Here is a 26,898-nt window from a genome sequence, read left to right as displayed (position 1 = left end):
CACACACACACACACACACACACAAACAGGAAGATAGACAGACAGACAGACAGACAAAACGACACACAAAACAGAAAAAAAATACCAAGATAAAATTCAAATTAGGAAAACAAATACACACACACACACACACACACACACACACACACACACACACACACACACACACACATACACACACATACACACCTGCTACCGGGGTGAGCCATAACCGGTGGGGGGAGGCCAGGAACACCCCACCAGCAGCCCAGTACAGCAGTGTCTTCTTCCAGGTGTCCAACCACAGCACACCTGCCCAGCACTTCAGCACACGGCTCCCCTCGTTCCTGCAGACAAGCTTAATTAGTACAGGTGCTTAGGTAGTTGTAATAGTAGCAGCAGTAATAATAGTAGTAGTAGCAATAAGTGTAGTCATGTAGTTGTATTGTTACGGTGCTAGATGACTGGACTAGACTTTAGTAGATAATTAATTAGTACAGGTGCGCAGGTAATTGTAATAGTTGTAGTAATAGGTGATAATAGAGTTGTTAAAAGTTGTAGAATGATGTCAGTTTTTTCAGAGTGTTAAGTGACTGGCATAGACTGTTGACAGGTTTATAGATAGTAGTGGTAAAAGTAACAGTGATAGCTTTTTCTTACTCTTTATTCCCTTGTGTTTGTTATTCTAATTCCCTTTGCTACATTCTTTACTTTTTTTTTTTGTTTGTTCTTAGGTATTTTTATTACAATCCTTTATTCTAATTTCCAGTCTTTTTTTTTTTTTTACTTTTCGTTCTTACTTTTCATTCTCTTCTGTTTATTACCCTCATTGACATTTTTACTTGTACACTTTTCGTTCTTACATTTTTTCATTCTATTATGTCTGTAGTTCTCATTCCCTTTTGCTATTCTTTTTATTTACTTTCATTCTCTTCTACAATTATCTCCTTTAACATTCCTCGCCCACACACTCAGGAAAAACTCTCATGTTGTATTTATCTCACCATTATTTAATTCCCTAGACCGGAATTTCTCTCTCTCTCTCTCTCTCTCTCTCTCTCTCTCTCTCTCTCTCTCTCTCTCTCTCTCTCTCTCTCTCTCTCTCTCTCTCTCTCTCTCTTTGGAACGAGATTCAAAATGCAAATGACATGCTTACTTGATAATGCTGTGATTTACAATTAAGGTGTGTGTGTGTGTGTGTGTGTGTGTGTGTGTGTGTGTGTGTGTGTGTGTGTGTGTGTGTAGCTTCGTCACACACACACACACACACACACACACACACACACACACACACACACACACACACACACACACACACACACAAGGAAGTTGAAGGAAAACTTCCAAACTCACTCAACTTCAACTTTTCCTCGCTCACAGGTTTGAAAATTACTCTCTCTCTCTCTCTCTCTCTCTCTCTCTCTCTCTCTCTCTCTCTCTCTCTCTCTCTCTCTCTCTCTCTCTGACTTTGTGATGCTCATTTGTCGTTTTCAAAAGGTTAAGGGAGGAGGATGAGGAGGAGAAGGAGGAGGAGGAGGAGGAGGAGGATGGACGAAGAGAAGGATGGACGAGGACGGGTATAAGAGGAGGGTAGGAAGAGGAAGACATGAACAAACTCGAGGAAGAGGAGGAGGAGAAGGAGGAAGAAAAGGAGGAGGGGGAGAAGGAGGATTAAAGGGATAAGGAAGAGGACGATGGATTGGAACGAACGAGAGAGAGAGAGAGAGAGAGAGAGAGAGAGAGAGAGAGAGAGAGAGAGGAGAGAGAGAGAGAGAGAGAGAGAGAGGTGGGGAAAAATAATTATCTGTTCGTTAAAAGAGAATTTATGGAAGGGAAAACTTGTGTAAGTCGGAAAACGAGGGAAAAATAACATTATTGTGAGCTGACTTACTACATAGTCGGACGAGGAAAGGAAACGGAAGATGGCGGAAGAAAACGAGGAGGGTGAGGGGATTATAGAAAACCATGCCTTTTTTTTTTTCAAGGGTAACTGAAGTGTAGGATAAAGATTGTCCGTGTTTTTTTTTTTTCCACTTTTTTTCGTTTTTTTTTACTTTTTTTCTTATCCTTTGTCAACCAGAAGAAAAGATTGTAGTGGATTTTAATTTCTTATTTTAATTGCGGTTATTTTTATATTATTATTATTATTTTTTTTTATCTGTAATGTTAGTTGTTATTTTTTTTGTGTTACGTCTTTCTCTCTCTCTCTCTCTCTCTCTCTCTCTCTGAATTGAGAAGGGAAGAATAAAGAGAAAAGTTATTGAGATTTAGAAAAGATAAACTAAGGATTAATGAGAGAGAGAGAGAGAGAGAGAGAGAGAGAGAGAGAGAGAGAGAGAGAGAGAGATGAGAGAGAGAGAGAGAGAGATTACTGAGGAAATTCTTGTTAAAGGAAATCAAGTGAGAGAAAGAGAGATAGGAAAGCTCAAATTACGAGTCATTGATTTAGAGAGAGAGAGAGAGAGAGAGAGGAGGAGAGAGAGAGAGAGGAGAGAGAGAGAGGAGAGAGACTTGGACCATATTTTATCACACACACACACACACACACACACACACACACACACACACACACACACACACACACACACACACACACACACACACACACACTTCACGTTTGAAACTCAACAGGATGGAAAATGAAAAATTTGAAATAAAAGGAAGGCAACAATATGGCAATTGAGGGAAAGAAAATAAAAAAAAATAAATAAAAAGGGGAGAAAGAAAATGGAAAAAAAAATGAAAAAAAAATAAAAAAAAACTAAATTCTCAAGGTCATTGATGTGAAGAAGTACAATTTTTTTTTCCCTTTTTTTTCTTTAGTTTTATTTCTGTGTATTTTTTGTTTTCCTTTTTCCCTTTTGTTTGTTTTGTTTTGCTTCCTTTGTTTGTTTCTTTTCTTCCTTACTTTCCTTTCTTTATTTTTTTCTTTTCCTTATTTCTTATTAAGACCAACCACGAAAGAAATATGTATGAATAAAAAGAAGAATTGAAGAAGTAAAGAAGAAGAAGAAGAAGAAGAAGAAGAAGAAGAAGAAGAAGAAGAAGAAGAAGAAGAAGAAGAAGACCAGCAGGAGGGAAGACAAAAGGCAAATAATAGAACAATAAGAAGTTCATTAGAGAGAGAGAGAGAGAGAGATGAGAGAGGAGAGAGAGAGAGATGAGAGAGAGAGAGAGAGAGAGAGAGAGAGAGAGTCCGGGCCTGATCCAACTTCATGGCATCAGGCAAGCGCTCCTTCATTCTCACCTTCATTCCTCCTTCATTCTCTCTCTATCTCTCCTCTCATTCTCTTCTCCCCCTTTTATCCTCCTTCCATCAACTGAGAGGCGTGAAATCCTCTCCTTTCTTCTTCTCACTCTCATCTTCCTTCCTCTCCTCCTCCTCCTCCTCCTCCTCCTCCTCCTCCTCTCCTCCTCCTCCTCGATGATTGGTATTCCTCCTCCTTCTTTCCTTCATTTTCTTCCCTTCATGCCTTTACTCACGCTCTTAGTCTCTCTCTCTCTCTCTCTCTCTCTCTCCTCTCTCTCTCTCTCTCCTCTCTCTCTCTCTCTCTCTCTCTCTCTCTCTCTCTCTCTCTCTCTCAATCAATCAACCTACCTTTTCCTCCTTCCAGTTTTCCTCCTTCTCTCTCTCTCTCTCCCTTCTCTTTCCTCCTCTCCTTCCCTTTCACTCTTCTTCCCATTCCCTCCATTTAATCTTTCATCCTTTGCATCTTACTTTCCCATCACCCTTCCCTCAACTCACCCTCTCCCTCTCCCTCTCCCTCTCCCTCTCCCCTCTCCCTCTCACTTTCCTTCTTGTCTCCTTCCTTTCCAGCTTTTTCCCAGCGTCTGTATCTTCTTTTTCCAACATCATTCTCTCTTCCCATCTTCTTTCCTTCTTCCTTTCTCTTCTCTCCTTCTCCCTCCCCCTCTCACTATCTTTTCCTCTTCCTTCCCTACATCTATTATCATTTGAATCTACCTTTCCCCATCTTTCTCCTTTCTCTCTCTCCTTTTCCCTCTCCCTTTCCTTCTCCCTCTCTCCCTTTCTCCCTCTACCTCTCTTACTCTCACTCTCACCTGACACACACTCGTAGAAACAGCGTCACTGCCCACGTCGTCTCCAGGAAGAAGAGGAACACAGCAAACAACCTGCGGGAGAGAGAGGGAGAGAGAGAGGGAGAACGGGGCGCTAAGTTAGATTGGTGTGTCCGATGTGAGAAAGACATAAGACGAGGACATGGCACACACACACACACACACACACACACACACACACACACACACACACACACACACACACACACACACACAGACACACACACACACACACACACTTAATGAAGAGGAAGTACTTGTGAGGAGGGAATAGCAAGTAACACACACACACACACACACACACACACACACACACACACACACACACACACAACACACACACACACACACACACACACACACACACGTAATTTTGTGGTTTCATAAGAGGTTCTGATGAATACAATTGAAGCGAGGGTCACGAGAGAGAGAGAGAGAGAGAGGAGAGAGAGAGAGAGAGAGAGAGGAGAGAGAGAGAGGAGAGGAGAGGAGAGAGGAGAGAGAGAGAGTGGCACAGACTGAAAAAAAAACTAACGAAGAGAAAAAAGAAAGTAAATAGTGGGTTGACAAATAAAAAGAAAGAAAAGAAAATGAAGACAAACTAGAAAAAAACGGCGACAAAAAGAAAACGAGAAATAAAAACTAAAAAATATGAGAGAGAGAGAGAGAGAGAGAGAGAGAGAGAGAGAGAGAGAGAGAGAGAGAGAGAGAGAGAGAGAGAGAGAGAGAGAGAGCTAGCATTCAGTCTTTATTTAGAAAATAGCTCTAATGGTCCTTTTAAGAATCAAAAGTCGTAGGAAGGAAGAGAAATAGCAGACAGTTTATTTCAGTTTACCCTTAAGAATCCCCTTTCTTCTCTTCCTTCTTCCTTTCCTCTTTCTTTTCCTCTTCTCTTTCTCTCCTTCATTCATTCATTCATTCGTTTCCTTCCCTTTTTTGTCTTACTTTCCTGTTATTGCTTTCCTCTCTTCCTCTTCTCTTTCCTCTTTTCTTCCTTCCTTTATTCCTTTTCTTCCCTTTTCTCTTTTCCTCTCCTGTTCTTTCTCTTCTTTCTTTTTATCCTCTCATTCTCCTCTTCCCTCCCTTCTCTCCTTCCCTTTTCTTTATTCCTCTTTATTCTTCTTATCTTCTCTCTTCCTTCCATCATCTTCCTCTGTTTTCTTCCTCTTCCTTTTCCATGTTTTCCTCTTTCCTTCCTTCTTTCCTTCACTTATTTTCCTTCCTTCCTTCCTCTGATTCCTTCCTTCCTTCTTTCCTTCCATGTTTCCAATTTTCGTTTTCTCTGTTCCTCTCCCTCTTCTTACTTCTTTTCCTCACACTCTTCCTTCTCTTCCTTCCTTTTCTTCCCTTCTCTCCCTTCCTTTCCTTCCTTTTTTCCTTAATACCCTCCCTTTCCTTCCTTCCTTGCTTCATTTTATCCCTTCTCCCTTTATCTCTCTCCTCCTCCTTCCCTTTCCCCTCTTCCGTTCCTTTCTTCCTCCCGTCTCTTTCTTCCTTCCTTCCTTCCTTCCTTCCTTCCTTCCTTCCCTTCTCTCCTCATCTTCCGCCTCCTTCCTTCCCTCCCTGCTACTTCAATCCATCCTCTCCATCACACACACACACACACACACACACACACACACACACACACACACACACACACACACACACACACACACACACACACATGAGAGGCCCTTCATACTTACACAGTGTAGATCCCAAGGGCATGGCGGTGATAGACCATGTCGGCGCCCACGCCCCAGACCACTGCACCACGGACACGCCCACGGACGTCAAGATAAAGGAAAAAAAAGAAAAAGACACATCATTAAAAACCTTTGCGTCCCTCCTCTTAACGCTTGAAAGAAAACGGGGGGTGTTGGAATATATACTGTAATTTTTTTGAGAATATTTTTTTTATGAGTGGTTAAGTGTTTGTAATTGTGTGTGTGTGTGTGTGTGTGTGTGTGTGTGTGTGTGTGTGTGTGTGTGTGTGTGTGTTAAGTATTCCATGTTATTTAGAAATGGAGTGAATAGGAATGATTAGTGAATGTACGTGTGTGTGTGTATGTGTGTGTGTGTGTGTGTGTGTGTGTGTGTGTGTGTGTGTGTGTGTGTGTGTGTGTGTGCAAGTGGCGAGGTAGGGCGGAAGAAGGAAGAGGAGGAAGACAAGAGGAGGGAGAAAGGATAGAGAGAAGGAAGTAAGGAAGTAAGAGAGGGAAGGAGAGGAAAGGGGAGAAAGAAAAAATGTTGGAAAGAAGGAAGAAACACACACACACACACACACACACACACACACACACACACACACACACCACACACACACACACACACACACAGGGTTAATGATGGGCAATATTTCACGAGTGTACAATGTAAAAGAGAGAAAAAGAGAAAAGTTTGTAATAATAATGATGATGATGATGATGATGATGATGGTGATGAATGTGGCGGTGATTGTGATGGTGATGAGGTGGATGATGAAGGATTACATTGGATAGCCAAAGGACAATAGTAGACTCAGAGGTGCTTGCATGGCTGTTTGGGAACTATTACTGACTCTCATTAGCTATATAAATAAAGGATAGTTTTGTTTAGGATAGTTTAGAAGAGGAGGAGGAGGAGGAGGAGGAGGAGGAGGAGGAGGAGGAGGAGGAGGAAATGACAAAGTGAAGTTCGTAAGATAGAAAAAAAAAACCAGAGAGGAAAAGAAGGAACAGTATGTGAGGGACGTGGACGAGGAGGAAGAGGTGGAGGAGGAGGGGGAGGAGGAGGAGGAGGAGGAGGAAGAAGAGGAGGAAGAGGAGGAGGAAAAATATGATGATGACTAAAGGAGACAAGAGTAGGAGGTGAAAGCTGAGAAGAAATGGCACGAGAAGGAGGAGGATGAGGAGGAGGAGGAGGAGGAGAAGGAAGGAGGACGAGAAGGGGGAGGAAAGGGAGAAAATCAGGGTCTTAAGAGGGAAAAAATGAGGAGGAAGAGATTGAGAAGGAAAAATATGAAGGTGGTAATGATTGAAGAAAAGAGAGAGAGAAGGAAGTGAAGGAGAAGGAGGAAAGAGGAGGAGGAGGAGGAGGAGGAGAAGGATAAAAAAAAAAAAAAACTGAGTTCCAAAGAGAATAAGGAGGAAGGGAAAAGAAACCAGTCATCTCCAGACAACACCCTCGCTTTGCTGTCAGTCCCGACGTCTCGTTACTAACACACGGACCTCTCAAGTTGCATCTGCCCCGCCAGGCCGAGGACAGTCTCGTGATTACTGTCGTCACTGCAGAAGTGAGCACACGGAGAACGTCTGCCTCAGGGAGGTGAAGTGTGACTACTGCCTGCGTCACGGCTACGCCCTCCAGGAGTGTCGCCTCGACCCCGAAAGGCAGGACAAACTCTTCAAACAGCTGTCTGCTGAACAGGCAATGAACAACCTCTGGCTTGCTCACACACTTGGCAAGAATAATTTTGTGGCTCCTGGCCACGCTCCTGACGCCTCACACGCTAGAGCCTGGGCACCACCTGAAGTCTTCCTGGCTCCTCACAATGACAGCCAAACACACTACCCATCCTGGAACTACTGTGCCCCACAGGCAACCTCCAGGTAATCTCACCGTTATCTCTCAACCAACATTAGAAGGTTTCTGACCAACATCGGGGATGTGACCTACAGCCACGTCCCTGCCACACTGTCCTGACGTCATTGCCACCACAGAAAATTTCTTCAATTCCTCGGTCCCGGAAAACTACGGGCAGACAGGTGGTTACTCGAAGTGGATCCTGCACGATACAGCTCAAGGTGTCTTCAGGCGAGTCACTGTGTGCTGCCCCACGGACCTCCCAGTGCAAGCTCTTCCCGTCGACCTTCCCGAACACCTGGAAATTATAATGTTCAGACTGTGGACACACACCCGAGACTTCATCCTGCTGTACGTGTGTTACCCGGCCCGAGTGGCAAGGTGGTGAGCCCCTGCATTACTCACCACCAGCTTAGATGCATTACTCCTCCAGCACTCCTGTAAGCATCTTATTATGGATGACTTCAACCAGTATCTCGTACAGAAGCAGTTTGGTGAGATGCTGACGGTGTTTGGACTCACCACCCTCGTCAATTATGCCATCCACATCTTAGGGTGTCCACTTGACCTGTAATCACCGACCAGCCCAGCAGCATAGTCACTTTCCGCCAACTAGCAACAGTTTGTTCCTCCGACCACCTACCTGTTCTCTCCAAGATCACACTAGCCATCGACTGTGATGAGGCAGTGACTCGCACCACCTGGCTCTGGGACTAAAGGAATCGAGATGCAATGAAGGCAACAATGGACAGCATTGCGTGGTGTGACGTGCTTACAGGTGACGTCACCACGCAAAGAAGGGACCATTACTAACATCCTGTTGTACTTCCAAAAACCTGTTTGTGCCTTGCCAAACATACAAGACAAAGCAGGGAGACCAACCCTGGTTTTGGCTTTCAGTGCAGGAAAGCAGCTAATAGGATGAGCAAGGTTTGGCTGCGCCACAAGTCCCACCCCACAAGACTGAACAAACACCTGCACAAACTGGTCCATAAAAGAAGCAATTAGCAGCTGGAAAGATCATCTCACTCGAAAGTTAACAGGACAATCTGTGGGCAACAGGAAGCGGTGGAGCAGCATCAGGCAGCAACAAGGCTTTTCTCCTGACGACAACATCCCACCACTGGCAACACCTGATGGCTCTATCGTCACCCGCCACCAGGATAAAGCTCAGGTAGTGGTTGCCCACTTCACCAAGATGACAGTTCCTAATCCCTAGCGTATGCCTTCACCAGTTCCCAGTCTTACTGAGGCCACCCTAGGGAACTCCACCATCACTACACAAGAGGTGCTACAACAACTCCAGCAAGCTGAACACAAGAAAACATTTGGACCTGATAACATCAACCCTCACTTATTAAAAAAGAAGTGCAACACAACTTGCTGAGCCTCTCGCTGACATCTTTCAGAGATGCTTGTCATCCAAGCAGTGGCCATCTCAGTGGAAAGTGACGAGAGTCTGCGCGATACACAAGAGGAAGTGCAGAAGCGACCCTCAAAACTACCGCCACATCTCACTCCTCTCTGTTGTTGGGAATCAATAACTGTCTCCAAAATCACCAAATTTTTTTGACAACTACCACCTGTTTAACAACCGCTAGAATATCTTCAGACAGGAGAGATCCGCATCAAATTTGCTGCTGCTTCAGACAGCAACTTGGAACCACTCCTTGGGTCGAGGTGAAAACACCTTCGTTGTTGCTCTTGACATCGCATGTGCCTTCGACAGGGTGCATCATCAAGGCATCACCACCAAGCTGAGAAGCCTGGGGATCTCCGGCGACCTGCTACATCTCCTCCAAGGACACTTCGCGTGGTGGTAAAGGGCCACACACCTGATGAACAGCCAGTCAGTCCAAGCGTCCATCAAGGAAGTGCACTCGGACCTTTACTGTGGAACGTGTACTTCAGTGACATCCTGCAGCTGATTTCTGAGGCAAGAGCTATGCTGACGACTGTACCCTCACATTCATCTGTGAGAAGAGCGAGCACCACCAGACAGTCGTCCGCATCAACCAGGCACTACAGAGCATCGCTTCGTGGGGCAAGAGGTGGCAAGCCTCTTATACTCCAAGAAGGCAGGAGGATACATCCCCCAGGAGTCAGTCAGCACCCTCAGTGTTGAGTTGGACACTAACATTTACCAGCCACGTCAAGAAGGTTGCCAAGGATGTTGTTTGGAAACGGATCTGTGTCCGACGTGTCGCTCACCTCGACCCTCAGTGAGTCACCACACTGCACAAGGCACAAGTCCCTGATGGAGCACATCCCACTCGCTTGGACCTCCTGCCCTCCAGCATACCTCAACGTACTTGAGCGGGTTCGGGCCAGAGCCCTGGTCAAGCTGAAAGCTCCTGAGACAGCTGCACCAGTCCTCCAAGCCCTCCAGCAGCGGCGTGACGTGGCAGGCTTGTGTGTGATGTACAAGGTGCTCAGGACGCAATTCCCGCAAATGTCAGCCCTGCGTCTCCACACACCTGCACCGCCGCCCCACACCACCCGAGCGGCCCACAACCTCAACCACCAGATAGCTGTGCCTTATGCGATGGCTGAGCACTAGTACTTCTGCTCCCTCCTCGCTGCAGCAGACTATGGAATACCTTGGTGCACCAGACGGATCGGCACCTCACCAAGTCCCTGCAGGTCTTCAAATCAAGTATAAATGTCTGGCTGTAGGAGGAGCAACATACGTAAATTTATAAATGCATGTTATTTTATCGTCTGCTTTCTGTGCACGTAATTAGCTTAGGCTACAGATAGTCCTTGGCGTCCGAACCCAAACTTTAGCACCTTACTTCCCCATGTTGATTTACTGTAGCAAGTAAAAAAAAAAAAAGAGGAGGAAGGAGAATATGATGATGGTGATGGTGATGATGATGATGTTGACAAGGAGAAATCAGAAAATTGAAAGAAACAATGGAAGTTTGACTCGTTGCCAAAAATACCAGGGAAAGAGAGAGAGAGAGAGAGAGAGAGAGAGAGAGAGAGAGAGAGAGAGAGAGAGAGAGAGAGAGAGAGAGAGAGAGAGAGCAATTTATTCTGTTCATCTTGTCGTCTTGCAATTTTTCTTTCTTTTTCGAGATGGAGGAAAGAAGGACTGGAGAAGGAGGAGGAGGAGGAGGAGTAGGAGGAACACAAAGGAATTCAGAGGAAGTCCAAACAGCAACAGACTCTGAGATCCTTACTAGACTATTTGGGTAACTACTCTACGCTAACTATTAAGGAGAGAGACATGAATACAGGAGGAGGAGGAGGAGAAGGAGGAGGAGGAGGAGGAGGAGGAGGAGGAGGAGGAGGAGGAGGAGGAGGAGAAGGAGGAGAGACAGAGAAGAAGTTTTTAAAGGAATCGAGAGAGAGAGAGAGAGAGAGAGAGAGAGAGAGAGAGAGAGAGAGAGAGAGAGAGAGAGAGAGAGAGAGAGAGAGAGAGAGAGAGAGTCATCATTCTTAGGTCCTTTTGAAGAGAAGAAAAAAAAAAAAGAAGATCGATTCTGAGACATGGAAAACTACATACACTTTCCTCTTTCACTCTTTCCCTTCCCCTCTCCCTCTGATGGGCAGGAGAAAGGAGAGGGAAACTGAAGGGGAAAAAGGAAGGGGAAGGAAGTCTTTAAGAGGCGAGGGAGAGGAGAGAAGTGAGTGAGGCAAAGGAAATAAAGAGAAATAGTCTTAGAGGAAAGAAAACGGATTAGTCAAAGGTGTTTTAGAGACAGAGAGAGAGAGAGAGAGAGAGAGAGAGAGAGAGAGAGAGAGAGAGAGAGAGAGAGAGAGAGAGAGAGAGAGAGAGAGAGAGTAAAGGACGAGAAGAGAGAAAGGAAGTACGACAAAGAAGAATAAGTGATAGAGATAATATATTAAAGAAAAAAATAAACAGACACAAAAATAATAAAATAGAGAAAACAGATAAAGCTAGAGAGAGAGAGAGAGAGAGAGAGAGAGAGAGAGAGAGAGAGAGAGAGAGAGAGAGAGAGAGAGAGAGAGAGAAACCTGTTCAAATATTGACATCTTCAGTAGCACGTTATTTCAAATCAAGAGTTCGTTCTGTTACATTGAGTTAGAGAGAGAGAGAGAGAGAGAGAGAGAGAGAGAGAGAGAGAGAGAGAGTGAGAGAGAGAGAATCTGTTTATATATCTACGTACGTACCTACCTATCTATCTATCTATCTATCTATCTATCTATCTATCTATCTATCTATCTATCTATCTATCTATCAACGTCCTTCACAAACAAAAAAAAAAAAATCCAAAAATCACTCAGTTATGTTTATCTAAAATCAAGAAGTTCGTCGTTTTCCTCAACTCGTGAATTTGTTTGAAGGGGAAAAAGTTGCATTGTTACACGAGACACAGCAGGAGAGGTACACCGGGGTTGGCAAGCGCTGGGAGAGGTGAGACTTGTAAGAATTTGGCAGGGCGGTGATACATGAGAGAAAGCGAGAGGGTGGTCGTGGGAGAGGCAAGGAAGGTGTGAAGGAAGGGGAAAGATGGAAGGATGGCAAGGAGGAAGCTAGGTAGGAGAATTTAATAAAAGAAAAAAAAATGGAAGAAATGGAAGCAAGGAGGGAGGGAGGAAATAAAAGATGATAGGAAGGAAGGTAGAAGGGAAAGAAGGCGTGAGGGAAGGAAGAAGGGAAATAAGGAAGGAAGGAAGGGAAGGGAAAAGAAGGAAAGGAAGAAGGACATTAAGAAGAGGTGAAAGAAATGAATGAACGAAGAAAAGAAGGTTTGAAGGAAGGTTTGAAGGAAAGGAAAGATGTTAAGAAAGAAGAAAAAACGATTGAATGAATGAATGAACGAACGAACGACGAAAAAAAGAAGAAAAGAAAAGGAAGATGCTAGAAAAAATAAATAAATGAATGAAGGAATGAAGGAATGAATGAAGGAAGGAAGGAAAGTAAAACAAGACAGAACAGAAAAAAATAAACAAAAGACAAAAATTTATGTGACGAAAAAATAAATAAATAAATAAAAAATGAGTTAATTAATTGACCATAGGAAGAAAATGTTGAAATGTGTCTGTTGTTATTTTTGTTGTTTCTTTTATATGATTTAATACCGTAATAGTAGTAATAGTAGTAGTAGTAGTAGTAGTAGTAGTAGTAGTAGTAGTAGTAGTAGTAGTTGTAGTAGCAGTAGTAGTTGCTGTTATTTTTATCATTGTTACTGTTATTATCATTGTTACTACTATTACTACTACTACTACTACTACTACTACTACTACTACTACTACTACTACTACTACTACTACTACTATTTCTTTCCCTTCACTATCTCCTCTTTTATGTTAACTTTTCCTTTTCCCTTTTTCCCATTATCTTACCAAACACATTTTTTCCCATCCTTCTTTCCTTCCCTCCTTCTTTCCTTCCTTCTTTCCTTCCTTTATTCCTTCAATCTCATCACACTTTTCCTTCTCCATCCGTTCATCACTTTTTTCCCTTTTTTTTCCGTCTAGTGATGTAACAAATTTTTTTCCTTCCCTTCCAACCTGATATTTTTCCTTCCTGTGTCCTAACTAGATGGCTCCTCCTCCTCCTCCTCCTACTCCTCCTCCTCCTCCTCCTCCTCCTCCTCCTCCTCCTCCTCCTCCTCCTCCTCCTCCTCCTCCTCCTCCTCCTCCTCCTCCTCCTCTGTCCTCTTCCCTCGTATGCCAGTGTCTTCTATTCTCTCTCTCTCTCTCTCTCTCTCTCTCTCTCTCTCTCTCTCTCTCTCTCTCTCTCTCTCTCTCTCTCTCTGAAGATGGATGGAGTAAGCGAGGGAGAAAATAGGTTTGTCTTTACTCCCTTGGGAATATTAACACAGAGAGAGAGAGAGAGAGAGAGAGAGAGAGAGAGAGAGAGAGAGAGAGAGAGAGAGAGAGAGAGAGAGAGAGAGAGAGAGAGAACAAGTGAACGAAATTTCTATAACATCTTTCTATTTATATTTGTCATCGTTTTTTTCTTCTTCTTTTCTCTCTTTCTCTCTTTCGTGTTTGTTTCATATGTCGTACAAAATTTGACGAGAGAGAGAGAGAGAGAGAGAGAGAGAGAGAGAGAGAGAGAGAGAGAGAGAGAGAGTAAAAAGAAAGCGAGAAAAAAGTAAGAAAATTAATCTTCTGTGTTTCAAATCCTGTTTCTTTTTCTCTCCCTGTTTTTTTTTCTTTTTTAATCTTCTTGCCTCCTCCTCCTCCTCCTCCTCCTCCTCCTCCTCCTCCTCCTCCTCCTCCTCCTCCCCGTTTTCAATTAAGAGAGGCGTCCCGAAGCAAAATAGAGAACATGGAGAACGCTTGAGGGAGATACTAGCAACAAGTGTTTTCTTCTCCCTCTCACAAAACATTCGTCACTCTCTCTCTCTCTCTCTCTCTCTCTCTCTCTCTCTCTCTCTCTCTCTCTCTCTCTCTCTCTCTCTCTCTCTCTCTCTCTCCCTACTCTACTGCACTGCGTAAATTACTGAGTGAGACGGACGCGCAATAGTAGTAGTATGTGGTGGTGGTGGTGGTTGTACTGGTGGTGGTTGTACTGGTGGTGGTGATGGTGGTGGTGGTGGTGATGGTGGTAGTGGTGGTACTGGTGATGGTGGTGGTGGCGGTAATGTTGGTGGTGATGGTAGTGGTGGTACTGGTGGTGGTGGTGTTGGTGGTCGCGGTAATGTTGGTAGTGGTTGTACTGGTGGTGGTGGTGGTGGTGGTCGCGGTAATGTTGGTAGTGGTGGTAATGATGGTGGTGGTGGTGGTAGCAGCTGAAAACGTGTGAAATTTATATTTTTTTACACACACACACACACACACACACACACACACACACACACTTTAAGAAAAAAATATATATATAGAGGAAAAAGATGGTAATCACAGGATGAAAGAGGAAATTAAGGAAATGGGGAAAGGTGAAGAAAAAGGAAATAAGGAACGGAAGGGATGGGAATGGAAGGGAAGGGAAAACTCCAACGAGAGACGGGAAGCAATTTACCCAAAAAAAAAAAAAAGAAAGAAAGAAAACGAAATAAAAAGAAAATTGAAAAAAGAAAACGGATATAAAAGTGAAGGAGTAACTGCAGTAGAAGATTAAAAAAAGTAAAAAATGGGAATATATGAAGTGAGCCGGGTGAAAAAAAAAATAAATAAATAAATTCCCTCGTGTCGCCAGAAGCACTGCGATCATAGGGCGCCGGAACACAAAATTACATGAAAAAAATAATAGTAGTTCTAAAATTAAAGGTAAAATTAACATAAATAACGCATAATTCAAATATAAAAGAATAAAAACGTAAAAACTAAAAGAAAAAAAAAACATGCAATAAGCGGGTTGGGATTTGAATGTGAATGCGTGAGAGAGACGAAGAAGGAAGAGAAATTAACAAGACTATATAGAAGACAAGATAAGAAGGTACAAAAGAGGAGAAGAGATAAGACAGATGATAAAGGAGGTAATATGAAGTGAGAGTTATACAAGGAATGAGTAAAAATAGAGGAATTATAGAGAGAGAGAGAGAGAGAGAGAGAGAGAGAGAGAGAGAGAGAGAGAGAGAGAGAGAGAGAGAGAGAGAGAGAGGCAGATAGACAAATAGATAGAGAATTACGTATTGATAGACAGAGAGAAAAAAAAAAAAATTGGGAGGGAAGAATTTAGACAGACACACAAACGGATAAACAGAGACACGGATAGAAAGATAGACAGAGAGACAGGTAAACAAACTGAAAGACAAAACAAACAGATAGATGGAGAGACACAGATGGACAGATAAATAGACAGAGAGATGGAGAGAGAAAGACAAACAGACGGGAAAACAAACAAACATATACACAAACACACCGATAGCTAGATAGAAAAAAAGAAAACAGACAAAAAAAATAAAAACGGAGGCGGAAGAATGGAACAAAACGGACATGCGCAGGACAAAATAGAAATACGATCATAAAGAAACAAACGACTGTCAGTGATGGTTTGTCCCCGCCACGCCAGCATGTGATGAGGGGAGTGTTGTAGCGGTGTGCGGCGTGTGTGCGTCAGCCTGTGTGTTTGGGCCGCCCCTCGTGTGCTGTTTGGCCATGGCTGGAGTACCTTGTGGTGTTGTGTTTTGTTTGTTTAACGTACTGTGTTTGTGTTTCTCTTGTGTTGGTATTTTGTGGGTTTGTGTTTGGGGTATGTTTGTTTGTTTGTTTGTGTGTTTGTGTGTGTGTTGTGGTGTTTGTGTGGGTTTGTGGTGTTTGGGATGTTTGCGTGTGTGTGGGTTTGTGGGTTTGTGGGTTTTGGGGTGTGTGTGTGCGTGTCTGTGTGTGTTTGTGTGTGTGTGTGTGTGTGTGTGTGTGTGTGTGTGTGTGTGTGTGTGTTTGTGTGTGTTCTATGTGTTTTTGAGGGATATATGCTGTGTATGTTTTTATTTTTTTGTGTTTAGGTGTGTTTTTGTGAGGAGATGCTTATTTTTGTGTTTGGATTTGACTGTGTGTGTGTGTGTGTGTGTGTGTGGTACTGTGTTTGTTTTTGTGTTGGTAAATTGTGTTGGTGTTGGTTAACTGGGTAACTGATTGATTGATTGAGTGATTGAGTGAGTGAGTGTGTGTGTTTGTGTGTGTGTGTGTGTGTGTGTGTTTGTGTGTGTGTGAGTGATGGTTCAATAAGTGATTAGTTGAGAGTGATTGACTGATTGATTCGACTGAGTGATTGTTAAACTGAATGAGCGAGTAAATGATATCAGAGTGCTTTAGTGTGACCTCATCCTAATGTGACCTCAGTACGTGTTAGTGTGACCGTAACCTAATGTACTAGCGTGACATTCCAGTAACCATGACCTTGCAGCACCTCACGTTGACCTGTGACAGATTAGCGTGACGTTAAGTGTGTTAGTGTGACCTCGTCTTAAGAAAACATGACCTTTGAATATTCTAGTGTGTTAAATACTTGCGTGACAATTATCAACGTGACCTTACATCACCTGACTGTGGCTTAGGATGTATCAGCGTGACTCAGGGTGCGTCAATGTGACCTCAGCACGTGTTAGTGTGACTGTAACAATGTTCTAGCGTGACAATCCAGTTAGCGTGACCTTACATCACCTCACTGTGACTTGGGATACATCAGCGTGAACTAAGCGTGCAATATTGGTCCCCCAGTGTCAGTGTGCGCCGCAGCTTGTTACTGTGACGCAGCATGAAGAATAGGAAAAAAAAAAAACACGAGGAACAAGAGAGAAACAAGAGGGAGAACAGGGACAGGAGGGAGCGAACAGGATGACGGCGGCGGCGGCAGCGGCGGCGGTGGTAGGGAAGCGAAGAGAGGCAGAGGAAAAGAGACAGGAAAACAGCATGGTAGTAATGGTGAGGGACAGAAGGAAGGGGAAGTGAGAGGGAGAGGAAGAGAGAAGGGGAAGATAAAGAGGAGAAACAGATAGCAGGATTTTGACAGGAAGAAAATAGGAAAAGGAGAGAGAAAACAGCAGGGGAGGGGAGAGGAAGGGACAGTGAATAAGGAAAACAGCGTGGAAGAGGAGAGGCAGAGGATGAAGGGGAAATAGCAGAGAGAGAGAGAGAGAGAGAGAGAGAGAGAGAGAGAGAGAGAGAGAGAGAGAGAGTGTGTGAGTCCGCCCAGCAGCCTCTAGTACATCAACAGAAGTTCAGAGGAAGCAGGGCGTGGCAGCAGCAGAGTGGTAAATACAAGGGTACAGGTGCAGCGAGGCGTGACGGTACAGGCGGGTACCGTGACGGACATTACGACGTCACAAACTTTCCCCTGTGACTTGAAGGGAGGGTGTTGATGGTGGGGGAGGCTTTGGGAAGCATCTGGGGGGCGTGGTCGTGTCTGTGTGGGGTCGCAGTAAAAGAGAGCTTGGGGAAAAGATAAAGTTATATATTCAGAAACTTTTTGCTCTCATCTCCACTATATTCAAAGGCCACAGAGATGATTAGCGAGGTTGTTACGAGTGTTTGTCCTGTTAACATTGTAAAAGTCTTGTTAATTTGTCACTAGAATCACGAAACATCATTAAAAATTCGTGTAACTTCAGCTAGAGTCCTTTGAATGTGGTGGAGCTGCGGCCGGAAGTGTTTCAGGATACGGACCTAAGTTTGATCTGACGAAGGTTGTGGTGAGAGTTCGAAAAGTTTTTGAAGGAGACAAGATCAGGTTTGGTTTTATCTGAAGGTGAGGATGGTGTGTGGATGGAGGTGGATTGTATTTGAAGTGTGTGGATGTGGATGTAGGGTTAGGTTTGATCTGACGAAGGCTGGGTAGGGATATGCCTCAAAAATTTACGTTTTTTATCTTTTCTTTTGTTCTCATTCTCTCTTTTCCCTTTCTTTTTTATTTTCCTTTTTTGGTCAGTTTTTCCTTATTCTTCTGTTTTTTAATCTTCCTTTTTTACATTTTTCAGCGGATCTCTCCGATAATTTGTCTTAATTCTCTCTCCTCGCTAATTCACTGCTGAGAATACACACACCAGCAGACGACACGGGCGAGGAGGACTCATTAATAAAGAGGCAGGGAGGCTCGCCATTAGAGAAAACGTACGAAGGGGAATGATTTTAACCACCAACTTCTGAAAATATATGCAATGATAAAAAAAAAGAAAATAAATAAGTAAATAAATAAAAAGAAAACGTACGTAGAATAATTATTTCAACTCCGACTCCTGAAAAAAAAATATATAAATAGTCAAAAGGATAGAATTTGTGGCTATTAAAGAAAACGTATAAGCAACAATTGTTTTAACCCCCAACTTCTGAAAATAAAAAAATAGATATAGATATAAATAAACAGATAGATTGCCAGGAAGAAAAGCTGTAATAGACGTAAAAATAATGGTTTTATCCTCCCTTTTAATAGGCAGATAAATTAATTCGAGTAAATATCGTTGACACAGAAATAATTACTTTAACTTCACTTCCATAGGCAAAAAAAAAAAAAAAGAAAAAAAAATAGGAATAGAAATTTGGATCGACTTTCCTTATAACAAAACACAAAAATAGATAGACAGATAGATAAACAACTATCTACCTAACTCTAAATAGTTAAAAAAAGATAGATAAATATGTAACTAACTTATAAATCAAACTAACCAACTAATAATCAGCCAACTAAACTACCTACCTACCTACCTAACTGATTGATTAACTAGCCTACCCACCAAAGCGAACAGACTAACAAACAAACTAAGCAACTAAAGGTCGTATTCTGAAACGCATTGCTCTTTCACCACGACCATTTTTAAAGGCCACAGAGATGATTAGATGAGTTTTCAAGAGCGTTCCTGCTGTTAATAATGCAGAAAGCTTGTTAACCTTTCACTACGTAGAACCATAAAAAAAAAAATGCTTAAAAACCCATGTAACTTCAACTGGAGGCTTTTGAAAGTAGTAGAGGTGCGGTGCAGGAGAGTTTCATGATACGGTTCTAATTAATCAACTAACCAACTAGATTATATATATATATATATATATATATATATATATATATATATATATATATATATATATATATATATATATATATATATATATATATGCCCGTAGTCTCTGCTTCAGGTGTGCCATCTCACGGCGCTTCTCCCAAGCTCTCTCAGAAGTCACGTGTGTTTGTAGAGTATGTGTTCTACAGTTGTGTGTTTTCTTGTGTTCCTTTGTCCTCGCCAGCCAGAGTGAGTACTGAAGTTCCCTAAAGTTATCTAGAGAGTCTGTTGAAGTTAGTGAAATGTGTTGAAAGAGGCTAGTGAGATTTATTGAAGTTACTGGAGTTATCTGGAGAGTTTGTTGAAGTTTATGGTAAGATCTGTTGAAGTTATTGAGGTTTGTTGATGCTACTGAAGTTATCTGAAGAGTCTGTTGAAGTTGGTAAGATTTATTGAAGTTACTGAAGTTATCTGGAAAGTCTGTTGAAATTAGTGGTGTTGAAGTTATTGAGGTTTGTTGAAGTTACTAACGTCTGTTCAAGTTTACTGAAGTCATCTGGAAAGCGGTGGAGTTACTAAAGTGTCGTGTTTCTTGATATTCCATTGAAAAGTTTCATTTCATTTTATTTTGTTTGGAATAATATTAAAATAACATTAGGGTTAGGCTAGGTTAGATTAGGCTAAGTTCAAATTAATTCCGTCCATTGATTTAATTGGTAATCCCTTCATTGTGTAGATCATGATTAAAAAGTATCATATTCTTGCACAGAAGTAAATAGTCCCAGTCTGGAAATTAGCAGGTGAAATATTATTTTTATAAACCGCACTTTTTTTTTTTTTTTTCTGTAGCGGGAGACGAATATTGATGAAATTAAGTGAAGATTTGTTTTTTCTTTTCTTTTTTTTTTTCTTTTCTCTCGTAATTCTGTTCGAGGCTGTGTTAACGTTAAATTTCGTGTTATTAAATGTTTCAAAGTCCAATTTCATCTACTTTTAACTGCACTGAAAGTTGTTGGGGATTTTCAAGGTTGTTTTCATAATGTTGGTGATAGTTTAACAAGTTAGAGATTTTCAAGTGCCCTTTCATAATTAAAGTGATAATTTAACATGCATTCTATAGTGGAAGTTATTCAGATTTTCAAAGGCGTCTTCATAATTCTAGAGATAGTTTAGCAAGAATTGTACACAGTGAAGTAGGAAAACAACCCATGAAAAGCTGGCCAGTCATATCTGTGGCCTCTGAAAGTAGTAATGAGAGAGCAGAGCGTTCAATGATACGAGCCTTTGGTGTGATATGAAGATTTGATTTGATTGGATTTGCGTAAGGTAGACTTTGATATTTTAACAATGTAGGTACTGGTTCACACACACACACACACACACACACACACACACACACACACACACACACACACACACACACACACACACACACACACACACACACACACACACACTTGTAACAGACGTAGACACAAAGATTAGGTATTATGAAGATGTAAAAGTTTTTGGCTAAGTTACTGTTTTGAAGAGAGAGAATCCTTTTTTTTTTTCTTCTTCTTGATTCTATATTTTTTTTTTAAGTAAGACAGGATCTGGCTAAGTAAAGAAAACAGAAGAAAAAAAAATGTTGAAGTTTTAGTTATTATGAAGAGAAAGAATACAGTTGGACTCTAGGACTTTTTATCTTTTTCTTTATTCATCTTTAAGTACGAGGGGTTCTGAACGCTGGAAAAAAAAGAAAGAAAAAAAAAAGGCCCACTGAAGTTGCCAGGCCCAGAAAAATAATAAAAAACAACAACAACACTGAAGTTACATTATAAATTGTTCTGAAACCTCACATGCGTCAGTCCGGTTATTTTAGGTTAGGGTTGGATGAGGTGGATGGGTTAAGGTTCGGTTAGGTAGGTGGGTTAGGTTAGGTTAGGTTGGGGGTTGAGTTAGGCTGGTAGGTTAGTTGTATTAGATTGTTAGGTTAGTTGGGTTAGGTTGGTGTGTTAGGGCTGGGTTAGATTAGTAGGTCAGGTTTAGGTTAGGTTGGTGGGTCAGGGTTGGGTTAGGACATGATCAAGCGTTTGAGTTGGGTTAGTTTGGGTTGGATTAGTGGATGAGGATAAAGCGTTACAAGCATATTCTGCCGTGTTCAGCCTTACTGGCATCAGTATTTGCGGGTTTATGAAGTGCAGTGAGCGAGGTGAAGTGACGGGGGTTGTTCATTAGGGCCGTGCAGCCAAAGGGCCTCAGGCGAGTCTGTCACCTTTACCCGGAGCAGATACAGTGTGCCGCCTCCCGTCTGCTTCCGCTTCCCAGTCCCCGAGGCGCGGCGCAAGGCTTCCTGAAAAACTCCCATCTGCGTGTATTCTTCAAACGGAAAATGTCACTTCTGTCTGCTGTTGTTTGCGTTGCTGCCATATTAACTTATCATTATTAGAATGTTATTTGAGTTTGGAAGCGTTTTGTTTATTCTTATACTGAAAATGTCACTCCCTTCTGATGTTCTCTGTCTTTGTATAAATTTAGTGTATTGTTGTTGGAATATTATAGAAAATATGAAGTGTCTCAACTGTTGGCAAATCATATCTCTTATACTAAAATGCCACTTCTGTTACATGTTATCCTTGTACGAGTTTAGCTTATGACTGTAGGAACTTGGAGGCGTTTCTGTCGTTATAATTGATAGTAAGTGACGATTCTTATTCTGAAAATGTCACTTGCTTTTGTTGCTGTCTGCCGTGCTACGATTTTCATGTTCTGTTTTATATGAGCGTGACAGGAACCTTGAGGCGCTTTTCACAGACGAGTGTTAAGTGTTGAACTCTGAAATGTTTTAAAAATACACTTCTAGAAATTGGAAACACAAAACATATAAACAGTGAGGAAATTAAATCCTAAATATCCCAGACAATTGTTCTGCACATCACACCAGGACGCCCTCACTGAATGACATCCATAACACTCATTTTAAGTTTTGTAAATTAACTATAGCACGTCGTAATTCTTATACTAAAATGTCGCTTCCATCTGCTGCTGTGTGGCTTGACGGAGTGTGATGAGTGCTGGAATGTTCTAGAATACCTTGAAAACCTACACCAGTAATCTTTCCTCCGCCACGCTGCGCTACAATGAGAGGCTACAATGCTTGTTTATTCTGAGGCACGGGCGTTCCTCTCCTGCCGGACTGTGATGAGTGTTAGAATGTTTTAGAATGTTTTGTTAGAATGTTTTAGAATGCTTTGATGTTCTACACTACTAATCTTCTCTCCGCCACGCTGAGTCACAATAGGAAACTGTGGTGCTTGTGTGTTCTGCAGCAGCGGCTCCTGCCTCGCCGGACTGTAATATATGTTAGAATACTTGAGAATATAGGTGCTTTTCGGTTCCGATGATATATAGGGACTTCCAGGCATCGTATCAACATAAATCGCACAAAAAAAAAAAAAAAATAATAATAATGGGAAAAATTGAGTTAGGGGATGTGACCTGTTGATTCGTGGAAATTCAGTTAAATTCAGTATATTTTAAGTCGTGTAAACCGCGAGTCATCTGTACATTGATATTTTGCAGTGCGTAGAATTGTGTTGCTGTGTGTTGGTGTGCTTCCTGTCAGGCTGGTGGCGTAAAGAATGGCGCAAGAAACACATGGAAAAGGTTCATTGAAAACAGTGACCCTACAATAGGAATTTAAGCTAAGAAGGTGTGCTATTTTTTATTGTATTTATTTTTTATGGCACAAGAAACAAGAAAAAGTTAACCAAAAACAGCGACCCTAGAATAGAGATTTAAACTGAGATGGGTTTATTTTTTATTATTGTATTTATATTTATATGGAACAAGAAAACATGAAAAAAGTTAATTAAAACAGCGGCCCCGATAATGATTCAAGCTGAGAACATGTATTAATGTATTTTAGACTTCACATTTGCTTTTTTTTTTTTTTTATGGCACAATAAACACGTTGAAAATGTCATTTGAAAACAGCGGCCCCGAATAGAGAAGAACAGAGGAGAAAATTCTGTTAGTGTTTTTTTTATTTCACATTAGTTATTTTTATTCTCTTATATCTATTTATTTTTCCAAGAAAGGCTCCAGACAAGGCAGGAATGTTAGCAACTCTTTAACGTTCCCAGAAAAAGGAATATTTTAATGACTATACACTATTGAAGGAAATAAAGAAAAGGCCCACTGAAGTGCCTCCGAAGAGAAGTCAAAATTCAAATATTCAAAATTATAAGAAAAACAGATATATTATTATTAAATTGTATTATATTTAACCTCTGTCACGTGAAAGTTTCTCTCTGACAGACTGTGATGGATGTCATTTCAAAATTATTCGTGTTTCGGATAGATTTAATTAACGGAAAAATTATTGTCGCTCGTTATTTAGAAATATATGCTATTGTTAAATTTTATTAACAGGGAAAAATGATCATCACTCGTTATTCAAAAATATGTTATTGTTAAATTGTATTATATTTGGCTTCCATAGTACGAATGACAGACTTTAAAATCATACGTGCTTCAGATTTAATTAACGGGGAATGGTTTTTTGCCATTCGTTATACAGATATATTATTCTTCGTCTGTATTACATTTCCATTCCGTGGCATGAGTGATTCTGTGACACACTGTGATGCACTGCACGTATGTTGTTTAAAAATCATTCATGTTTCAGATTTAATTAAAAGCCAATAGTTTCCGTCACTCGTTATTCAGGGATGTATGTTACTATTAAGCTTTATTACATTTAGACCTGACAGACTGTGATGGATGCTGTTTAAAAATCATTCGCGTTTAAGATTTAATGAACAGAGCAATAGTTTTTGTCATTTGTTATTCAGATATTTTATTTCTAATCTCTCCTACATTTACATTCCGTGGCCTGTATGACTGTCAGACTGCGATGTACGTGCGCATGGTCTTTCAAAATCACTCGTCTCACATTTAATTCACGAGAAACAGGTTTTTGTCAATGTATCAATTAGGAGGTCTCTTTGTAAGTTTCATAGATTCCTGATTGCTAAAGTTTTACACGCGCTCATTCTGTTGCTCTCTCTCTCTCTCTCTCTCTCTCTCTCTCTCTCTCTCTCTCTCTCTCTCTCTCTCTCTCTCTCTCTCTCTCTCTCTCTAACAGATTGTGATCAAAGTCGTTAAGATTATTCGAGTTTGAGATGAATTTAATTAAGAATATTCGTCGATGTATCCTGTCACACACACACACACACACACACACACACACACACACACACACACACACACACACACACACACACACACACACACACACACACACACACACACACACACACACACACACACACACACACACGGAGGTTACATATTATTAATCCTTTTTAACTGCTACGATCATATTCTGTTGACATTCAGACGACTATAAAAGAAAGTAAGGAAGTATAGAAAACGGAGAAGACTCGTAGTTTCTGTCACTGTATTTTGACCTGCATTTCATTGTTCTTCAGTGTATTTCAGCATATTTCAGTTTGAGTTTATTTCCGCCTATCTCAGAGTTTTTTTTTCTTTTTTTTTTCAAGCCTATTTCACTATTTTTAAGTTTATTTCACTTTATTACCGCTATTTCAGTCAGTTTCAGTCAACTTCAGCAGACTTCACTTTATTTCAATTCATTCCCTCCTATTTCAGTCGATTTCACGCCTCACCTTCATTAAATTCATACCTTTGATTGCACACGAAACTCGAACAATGTTTTCTTAAGTCTGTGGGAGAGAAGAGAAGCAGAAGCAAGAGGAGGAGGAGGAGGAGGAGGAGGAGGAGGAGGAGGAGGAGGAGATAGAAAAGGAAGAGGAAGTAATCGGTCGGGGAGGAAAGAGAGCGCGAGCTAGACAGAAAACAAAACACGAACAGAGAGCGCACAATGGAACACTACAGTATATATATTTTTTGGTGGAGTATAGAGGAGGAGCAAAAAGAGGAGGAAGAGGAAGGGAAGAAGGAAGGGGAAGAGGAAGAGGAAGAGGAGGGGGGAAGAGGAATGGAAATGAACTATGGCCGTCTCTCATGCAAAGAAATATTCAGGCCATACAGTGTAACCCACAAACTAAACTATTTTATTTGGGGTATGTGCAGGAAAACGAAGAAGAGGAAGAAGAAAAATTGAAATAGGTGTGCTTCGTCCCTCATGCAAGGAAATATATATTGAGGCGTTAAGTGCAATGGAACCCCAAACTAAACTATTTCTTGAAGGAGTGTAGTGGAAGAAGAGGAGGAAACAGGAAGAGGAGGAAGATGAATGAAAACAACCTCTCTTCGTCTCTCATGCAAGGAAATATTGAGGCGTTAAGTGCAATGGAACCCCAAACTAAACTATTTCTTGAAGGAGTGTAGAGGAAGAAGAGGAGGAAGAGGAAGAGGAAGAGGAGGAAGACGAATGGAAACAGGCTCGCTTCATCTCTCTTGTAAGGAAATAATGAGGCGATAAGAGCAATAGAACTCCAAAACTACACTATTTTTGATTTATGTGGAGGAAGACGAAGAGGAGGAAGAAGGGAAGGAGGAAGAGGAAAAAGAGGAGGAAGAGGAAAAAAAATAAAAATAGACTCTCTTCGTCTCTCAAGCAAGGAAATATAAAGACGATAAGTGCAATGGAACCCCAAACTAAACTATTTCTTCAAGGGGTGTAGAGGAAGAGGAGGAAACAAGAGGAAGAGGAGGGAAACGAATGGAAATAGCAACGTCTGTCTCTTATGCAAGGAAATATTGAGACGTTAAGTGTGAGAAATAGTAGCAGCGGTGCGGGGATTTAATTCATGACCAGGATTTTAAATTTAAACACGAAAACACTACTGCGCCATTCCACACTGCCTCCCGTTTTCTATTTAATTTTTTTTTTCGTCTCGTTTTCTTTCTCTCGTATTAGGTAAATGATTTCGTCTCTCTCTCTCTCTCTCTCTCTCTCTCTCTCTCTCTCTCTCTCTCTCTCTCTCTCTCTCTCTCTCTCTCTCTCTCTCTCTCGTATATCCAAGCTTCTGTGATGAGAATAATTAAGAGGTGGTCTTTTATGAGAGAGAGAGAGAGAGAGAGAGAGAGAGAGAGAGAGAGAGAGAGAGAGAGAGAGAGAGAGGGCTGTACCATCTTTTCATTCTCTGTGGTATTTTATTCTCTCTCTCTCTCTCTCTCTCCGTCATTCATCATTATTATTATTATTATTATTATTATTATTATTATTATTATTGTTGTTGTTGTTGTTGTTGTTGTTGTTGTTGTTGTTGTTCTTGTTGTTGTTATCATCATCATCATCATCATCATCATCATCATCATCATCATCATTATTATTATTATTATTATTATTAAGAAAAAAGCGAGAAATGGTAACAGAAAGGAAGTGCATGTGCAAGAGAGAGAGAGAGAGAGAGAGAGAGAGAGAGAGAGAGAGAGAGAGAGAGAGAGAGAGAGAGAGAGAGCACATGTATCACTGCCTGTACCAAGAACATTTAACTTTGAGATGAGATGAATGAAGCGAATGAACAACACAAAGAAAAAAAGAAATTGCTTTCAGCCGAGATGTGAGAGAGAGAGAGAGAGAGAGAGAGAGAGAGAGAGAGAGAGAGAGAGAGAGAGGGGGGGGTGCGGTGGGGGTTTACTAGAATATTATAACGCTGCGTAGAAATGGTAAGGAAGGAAAGGACTGTCAATTATCGTGCCTAACTTTGCTTCAGGGGAAAAGGTTAGGCACTGAGTATTTTAAAGAGACGTGTTTTTATATTATTATTATGATTTTTGGCTGGAGGGAGCTAGGTACTGGTGGTGGTGGTGGTGGTGGTGGTGGTGGTGGTGGTGGTGGTGGTAGTGGTGGTGGTGGAAGAGGACGAGAAGGAAGAGGAGGAAACAGGAGGATGGGATTGAGATGTGTGTGTGTGTGAGTGTGTGTGTGTGAGAGAGAGAGAGAGAGAGAGAGAGAGAGAGA

At 41.5% G+C, this 26,898-nt stretch overlaps 1 protein-coding gene across 1 annotated transcript in view; it reads right to left on the bottom strand.

Moving 5' to 3' along the window:
* LOC135112161 (transmembrane protein 72-like) overlaps window positions 1–26,898 on the bottom strand; it is a 48,565-nt gene that overhangs the window by 3,176 nt on the left and 18,491 nt on the right. Inside the window, exons 3-5 of the mRNA XM_064026239.1 lie at window positions 5,748–5,808; window positions 4,042–4,113; window positions 190–326 (exon numbers count right to left, since the gene is read on the bottom strand). Of these exons, the coding sequence (XP_063882309.1) occupies window positions 190–326; window positions 4,042–4,113; window positions 5,748–5,808 (270 nt within the window). The remainder of the gene's footprint in view (window positions 1–189; window positions 327–4,041; window positions 4,114–5,747; window positions 5,809–26,898) is intronic.

The sequence above is a fragment of the Scylla paramamosain genome, chromosome 23 (assembly GCF_035594125.1).
Source record: "Scylla paramamosain isolate STU-SP2022 chromosome 23, ASM3559412v1, whole genome shotgun sequence".
In the NCBI taxonomy this organism is placed as follows: Eukaryota; Metazoa; Arthropoda; class Malacostraca; order Decapoda; family Portunidae; genus Scylla; species Scylla paramamosain.
Note: the sequence above shows the minus strand (reverse complement) of the source record. Positions and strands in the feature narration are given on the sequence as shown.